Source organism: Daucus carota, chromosome 8, assembly GCF_001625215.2.
Source record: "Daucus carota subsp. sativus chromosome 8, DH1 v3.0, whole genome shotgun sequence".
Lineage (NCBI taxonomy): Eukaryota > Viridiplantae > Streptophyta > Magnoliopsida > Apiales > Apiaceae > Daucus > Daucus carota.
The window spans coordinates 18,078,545-18,086,109 of NC_030388.2; the positions used below are offsets into that span (position 1 = coordinate 18,078,545).

Consider the following 7,565-nt stretch of genomic DNA (forward strand, 5'->3'; position numbering starts at 1 on the left):
CAGAGTCAAAATGAGTGAGATATTAATGACAAAGTTTGGTTATGAAGTTTGAATATATCTCACTCATTTTGACTCTGTTTTACATGATTTAAGAGTCTATTTTATGTAAGTTTTCGCAAGAATTTTAAATATACAATTTGTTTTACAGTCTGAAATAAATAGAGAGTAGATCAAAAGTAAACGAGTGTACCATAGAGAGTAAATTTAAAGTACGAGGTTCCCACTGGTAGAAGTCAATAATGCGATTGTACCATTAAGAAAAGCCAATTCTATGAGTGTACCATCAAGATTTTCCCTTATTATAATCTACAGTAGCTTGTGTCATTTATCTATTCTCCTGTTGCCCATCTCAAAATTCTGGATTTGACTCAACTTACATCTCAACGCACATATATACTTTGAATTACAAATTTAACTTAACTATTAATTTTCTATAATTGTAAATAAGAGTAAAATTTATGAATTAACAGTTTTATTCAGAATTATAGATTTGTACCTATTGCAAACATTGTTGTATATATATACTCCATAAACTGATATCATTATGAATGATAATATCAATCATGACAATTATCTGTGTAGCTCAAGTGAACAATTAACTAAAAAAGAAAAATATCGCCATTTAACTTTGCTTGTACTTTTAGCATTTACATATTATCATCATTCCTCTCTACTCCAGCCATGATTCTTCAGTGCTATCAGATCTATTGCTCAATAAAGCGTGCAGTCCGTGAACAAAATATGTCCTTTCTGTTAATCACGACTTGCAAGAACAACAATCAATCTTACTCTACTAATAATTCATCAAATTTGAGCAGACTTAAATTTAGCAAAGTATTAACTTAATTAAATTCTTTTTTGAACTCAACTTAATTAAATTCTTGATTGTAATTTCCATACCATTTTTTTTCTTTTTCAAATCGTACACCATATATAATTTTGGGGACAGATGACTCGACATATATTTTAGGACTCCTATAAAGTATAGTTACATAAATTATTTTTAACTTCTTTTTCTTCTGAATAAAAGTTTAATGTTTAAATTTTATACAAAAAAGGTTAAAATAAGTTATGTAATTATACATCAAACACACATTAAAATGTGTCCAGTGAAATAAAATAGAATAATATTACTCCCTCCTCCTCGATAGTATACATTCGGGGACGGGACGCGACACGCACTTTAATACTCTTGTAAAGTAAAATTCTGTAACCTATTTTCAAAATTTCTTTTTTCTTGAATAAAAAATTTAACATCTAAATTTTTATTCAAAAAAGAGGAAATTTTAAAAATAAGCTACAGAACTATATTTTATAAGAGAATTGAAATACGTGTCAAGCAGTTGAAAGCAAACGTATAGAATTAAACGGACGGGACAGAGGGAGTATATCAGTTCTAAAGACACAGTCCCATTCATCTATAGATGATATTTCCACCTATGATGGAGGTGACTGAGCATAAGGAAATGAAAGTAACATGTGATCAGGTAACAGGCAGATGACTTGTCCCTCTTTGATTACACAAAGAAATGTGATATAACCAGGAGCTAGCAAAAGATGCAATTCATTGATATGAGTTTCATCTCTTCATTTGAAAATTTGGGCTGCATATTTTACAAAATTACTTGATTCTTTAAAGACAAAAACTAGTAATTCTCACCTTGTGTAATTGCAGGGCATAAAGTAGAACCCGCACTTCAACTGCAGCCTTTATTTCAACAGCTCGACCTGCCTTTTTAGGTAAGTTCCTCGGCAGTTGATGGCAATGCAGCGTTGCACAGAAGTCAAATGAATGTGACCCCAAGCTGCAAGCAGTGACCTAAGAATCATTCATTCAGGGGATGCAAGGCGAATTTTGGCTTCATTTACGTGACAATATAAATTTCACCAGTCCAAATGCATCACAGGTTATACCGGTGTCTAAATAACTATAAGTAGTTCAGAGATGATGGATACAGGCTTAGGAGATAGCCCAAATCATGCAATACAAAATGTTGCATCTATATCAATGTTTCTGAATCTATATCGTAATTCTATGTATTTGTCCTACTGTACAGAAATGACATGCAACTATAAGGGGGACTGAGAAAGGATTAACAATTTAGTAATCTTTATCCAGGCAACAAACTGAAAAAGCACTATTCATATTTTAACAGGAGAGATACCTTGACCTTTGACCTTTTTTTGTTTTCTTAATGTTCAATATTTCCCAAGTACATAACACTATAATCATGACATACTTTTATAGCGAGTTCAAGTAATCAAGCCTGATATAACAATCACACTTTGAAAACCAAGTACAAAGTTCTCCACATGTTGCCTTATGTTCTTGATGCAAGCACTCGTCATTTATCTTCACGTCACTTTCAGGGACCAATAAATGAGATCCAATCAAGTCCGTCATCCATTTGAGCTTGATTTAGTCGCCATCTGAACCAAAAGAAAATGGCTCACAAGTTTGTGGAGCATGACTAACTAGAGATGCCTTCTAGACTTTTAGTTCTAAAGGCAAGCTGTGGCCAATACATATAATAAATAATTGCAAATAACAGTAAGATTAATTTAAACCAATCTTTTACCACAAGCAAGATCAGAATAAATCTATAATACATTAAAGTTAACATGTAAGAGTTCGGTAGTTGGTTTGTAGACCGGTACAATGCATTATAACCGTTAGATCACCTAATCAAATTGATTAGAACCGTTAGATTGAATTTTGTATATAACATGCTATTAAAGCTTAAGGTTAGAATCCCATCAAGCGCATATTAAAAAATCTACCGTATATTGCAGTATCTGTCAAAAATACAAATATATAAGATTAGAATCCAGTAAACAACATATTTAAATTATATGTTTATATATATATTATTTAGTTCTAAAAATACAAACTGAATATATTATCATATTTTATTTTAATGTAATTGATATTAGATATATTAAAACTATATAAAATTGTTTATAAAAAACACCCGTGCATGGCACGGGTTATAAGCTAGTAAAAAAATATAAAAAGAAAAGTCCTCCAGCAGCAAATAAATGCCACCAGTGGTGCTAGAGAATAATTTTCAAAGACAAGTCAATATTACTAGGCCTCGGCAACGTACTAATCTATAACTACTATTATTGATTTTTTACAACAAAGGTTCCCCAAAGTGATAATATGTCCTCAAATTTATAAGATTTTAGCATACAAAAGAGAGGGAACCGACAAACAAGCTTCAACCTATATGAACTAAACAACATTGGCATACATGAGTGTAGTAAATTATGCATATAATGTTGTACAGTGTACATTAAAACGTTGTACAACATCCAAAATGGTCTTGTACATGGGAGCTTACTTGGTGATTTGGGGAGCTTCGATTATTATTATAAGATTAAATTCATTTAATATAAAATCACTACGCTTAATCTATAGAGGAAAGAACATGCAGAACTTCACACAATCTACTACTCAGAGGCAGCCACCCATAGTACGACTTGATTGGAATTGAGTATTTCCTCTAAATATTCATGTTTGCCATTCAACCAGGAAATATTCAATTTATACTGTTTATAACTTACCTGAATTGAGAACTCCTATTTCAGATCACAATACTCTGTAACTAGTATGTCGCAATATTACAGGGTATACCGTTTAGAAAGTCATGTTAATTTTGTTTATTCACTAAAACTGAATCAAGTCAATTGCTTAACTATAATCATACTTAATGAGATCCATAATCGACTTTAAGTTGATCCAGAAGCCAACCTAAAGTTAAAAATAAGCAAGAAACTGACTTAAGGCCATACGTTGGCGGGATGTACATTTTTGAGCCATTTATTTTATTTCTACGATATTTTTTATAGAAGTCCATTTCAACACTCATATAAATAATCTATCAAATTTATTTTTACTATTATATTTTTAGTAACTCACAAGTCACCTATAATATTAAAAAACCCAAACACACAATTTAAGTTGCGCACTTATCACATTAAGTTACCATAAGCCATAAGTCATTATTTTATACCCAAACGGGCTCCTAATAGCTCTTCCACAATGCTACAATCAAACTGCTATAGTCCTATGCACACTACACTTGCTCCTTATGTTCCTTTATTTTACGATTTTACCTTCACTAGCATGACCTGATGGAAAGTATAGATTATAGACACTAATCATATTACACTTGTATCATATAAACTGTCAAACCTTATTCTAGAACTCCAGACCAAGCTGAAAAAATATAAAATGTTTTGACATCTTAAATATGTAGTAATGAATTAACAGAACATAGTAATATTTAAAAGAGAGGAATAACTTATATATGTGACAACCCAATTTGATTGACATGAATCGGAGTGAAAATTTGGCTGGACCTAGAATTTGAATAATATGAAAATTGCTCGACAGTAAAACTTTAGGGAAGGCGCCAAAAAATTCAAAAATCAAGCCACTCTATATACGCAAATTGAACTTTCTAAGAAAAGACTAAAGAGAGTAAAGCAAGAATAATGCGAGAATGACCCTCTAGATATCTCCTAATCACAACCTTACAAGGAATAGACCGATTTCCTAATTTTTGTATAAACAATAACTGAACACTGATCAAGTGACTGCAAAATAATCCAAGTCCATGAAATCACTCATAACAAACGAATGCAGAGAAAGTTACAAGGCCGCTATATGTATTTGCAGCTCTTTAGCTACAATTGTGTTTTCATGTTCTACAAACTAGACCAGAGTCGACCAATATAATTGCTCTCACATAGTACCCAAAGATGGTATCATTTATAAGAAATTACCATACCAGAGTATTAGGCTCTCCATCAACAATTAGGAAAACCACCCCATCCTTTCTATTAAGGGTTAATAGGCATGTTCATCATTGTAGTCGTTAACAACTTTCAAATTAGTCATCAAGCTAAAAAAGCTTTCAATCACATAACTGAACTGCATATACTTATCAGTAGCATCATTAAACTTGCAAATAATTACACGACTGTTAAGAACCCTTGACTTTTAGCATTGCACCGTTAGTTTTGGACGGATGAGAAGCCACAGTGGAGCCATGTCATTCACACCTGACCCATGAGAAAACCCAGCCCAACTAATAAAACTTCGCCGTATTATCCCAAATAATGTTAAAAATCACACTGAAGTCCACAATTTATTTATTTTTTTGACTAATATGGCTTATAAGCCTTACAATTGAGTATCTATTCTTAGACAATCTCTAGATGAGCCAGAGTCGAACCCAGGACCTGAGCCAACAAAGGATATGCCCTTAACCACCGGACTATCCAATTGAAGTCCACAAGTTAATTATTCAAGATATTAGGTATTTCGAACCGAAACTTGATCCGCAATCCAAATCCGATTCGGTTTAAGATTTTATTAAATACGGTTTAAGATTTTATGAATGTGTAATACTTTATTATTAATGTAGTTTAAATAAAAATTTAATGAAATTAATTTGCGAGAAACTCAAAGATAAATTATTATAGTACTGCTTACTTTTTGGAATTTGAGTTTTGGATAAACCAGACCCCGATCCGAAACCCGTTGATTTGGATTTGGATTTGATATGTGAAACCCGATTGGATTTGGATTTGGATATGTTAAATATCCGAACCGATCTGACTCGTTGTCATCCTTAACTAAAATTAGACGTATTATATGCATGACTAACTAAATTTAGAGTTAGAAGATCTCATTTTATTAAATAACAAAGAGCAGAATTGAAAAAGAAAATTTGTATGGTAAAAAAAAAGCTCAAATGAAATGAACAAGATTGATTAAGAAATGAGGAATTGGGTCGGGTAAAACTACGTTTCATTCTATTGGGTGAGCTGTCATGTAATCAGATCCATGTCAGCGAACCGTTAGATTTTAAACGGGGCTAGCGGACATGACCAACTTGAAAGTTTTTGGATGTTCAATTATGAGACTGTAAGCTTTTTTAACTTAGTGACCCACTTGAAAGTTGTGAGCGACTACAGTGATGAATATGCCTATTAACCCTTTCTATTAATGAACTATATATAAAGCTCCAAACATATGAAGAACAATTGTCCCAACTTACATACAATTTTACATAAAGTAAAACCCATTCAAGTAAACAAATTCTACCATCTCTAATTATGCAGTTAATATAGCATTCACAATTCCAATAACTACACTTTCACCTAATCACAACAAATTAAACAAAACAACATTGAACCAAAAAGAGACCCCTTACCTCAGAAAATGCATGACCCCATCAGTCCTCATCCCCGCTCTCATCGCTAAAATACCCAACTTTCTTCCGCTTCCCCGTCTTCCCAACCCCCCTCTCCTCCTCATTCCTCAACAACCTCTCATCTGCATCCGAATCCACAACCGACGCCCAATTCTCCTCCACAAACCCCTCATCCCCCTCCCCCTCCTCCCCCTCACCCTCACCAACATTCCCTCTTTTCCCCTCGAACCGCCTCACTTTCTTCGGCTCCGGCCTCTCCCTTTTCCCCAACACATTTCTCGGACACTCATAACTCAAATGCCCCTCTTCCCCACACTCGTAACACCGGCTCTTATCCTTATAAACCCTCCTCCTAATAAACTCCTTGGCCCTCCCATTATCCGCCGCAATCGAAGCACTCAAAGTCCTCTTATTCAATACCTTCCCATTCATCCCCTTCACAGCACTCACAGCATCTTCTTTGGAAACAAACAAAACAAACGCAACCCCACGACTCTCACGGGTCTGCCTGTTCTTGAGAATGGTGACCTTGGCGACCTTGCCGAAGGTGGAGAAGATGGTGAAGAGGTCGGAGTTTGTGAGAGTGTAGTCGAGATTGGAGATGTAGACGGTGGATTTAGAAGGGGCTAAGCCGCCGCTGCCGGAACGGGAGGTGGATTGGGCGGTGGAGGTGGTGGTGGGCGGCGGTGCTGCGGTGGCGTAGCGGTAGTAGAAGGTGTCGTCTTCTTCGTCGGAGGAGTGGGTGTTTTTCTTGATCACCATGTTGGTAATTGGGAGTATTTGTTGTGCGATTCGGGTTATTTGGGCTCCTTCAAATTACTAACACGCAAATTTTCAATTCACAAAACTAACCATCCTAATTCATTTACATCTCGGACGAACATAATTAGCTGAAAAAAAATTTGGTAAGCTCTGGCTCGGGCGAACATAACACAAAAACACTTATACGTTCGCCCCCCTCGGGCAAACATATAATGAGTTTAATAAAAAAAAATTGTTGAAATAATTCGTAACATTGAATGTGAAGCCAATGTTATATTAACATTTAATTCATATAATGTGAAGCCAATGTTATACTCCCTCCATCCCAAATTAAATGAACTTTTTGAGAAATTTTTTATCCCAAAATAGTTGAGCTTCTCCATTTTCAATGCATATTTATCAACCATCTTCCATCTTTACCCTCTCATATTTATTATTCCAATATACCACTAGCTAATATTACAATAAGAAGTCAGCGCAATAAATATGGGCAAATAAGAAAAAAGAAACAACCATTTAATATTTCTTAATATGTGTGAAATGAGCAAAAGGCTCATCTAAATTGGGATGGAGGGA

The 7,565-nt window shown here is 34.3% G+C and overlaps 1 protein-coding gene across 7 annotated transcripts; it reads right to left on the reverse strand.

Moving 5' to 3' along the window:
- Positions 1–533: 533 nt before the first annotated feature.
- LOC108197005 (U11/U12 small nuclear ribonucleoprotein 31 kDa protein) lies at positions 534–7,161 on the reverse strand. 7 transcript variants are annotated; one of them, XR_010286456.1, is made up of 4 exons: positions 6,228–7,159; positions 2,241–2,430; positions 1,661–1,805; positions 534–763 (listed from the first exon to the last, which is right to left on the reverse strand). XR_010286456.1 is itself a non-coding variant. In XM_017364466.2 (2 exons), the coding sequence occupies exon 1, from the start codon at positions 6,987–6,989 to the stop codon at positions 6,249–6,251; it is 741 nt and encodes a 246-aa protein (XP_017219955.1). In that variant the 5' UTR covers positions 6,990–7,161; the 3' UTR covers positions 1,324–1,805; positions 6,228–6,248. The 7 variants fall into 7 exon arrangements, 3 of the variants coding, with proteins under 3 accessions (XP_017219955.1, XP_063939273.1, XP_017219954.1); XR_001801891.2 differs by having other exon boundaries at positions 535–750; XR_001801892.2 differs by lacking the exon at positions 534–763 and adding an exon at positions 1,324–1,547.
- Positions 7,162–7,565: the final 404 nt, after the last annotated feature.

Excerpts from the sequence above, each read along its gene's own strand:
- LOC108197005 (XM_017364466.2), bottom strand. The coding sequence starts at position 6,989 with ATGGTGATCAAGAAAAACACCCACTCCTCCGACGAAGAAGACGACACC.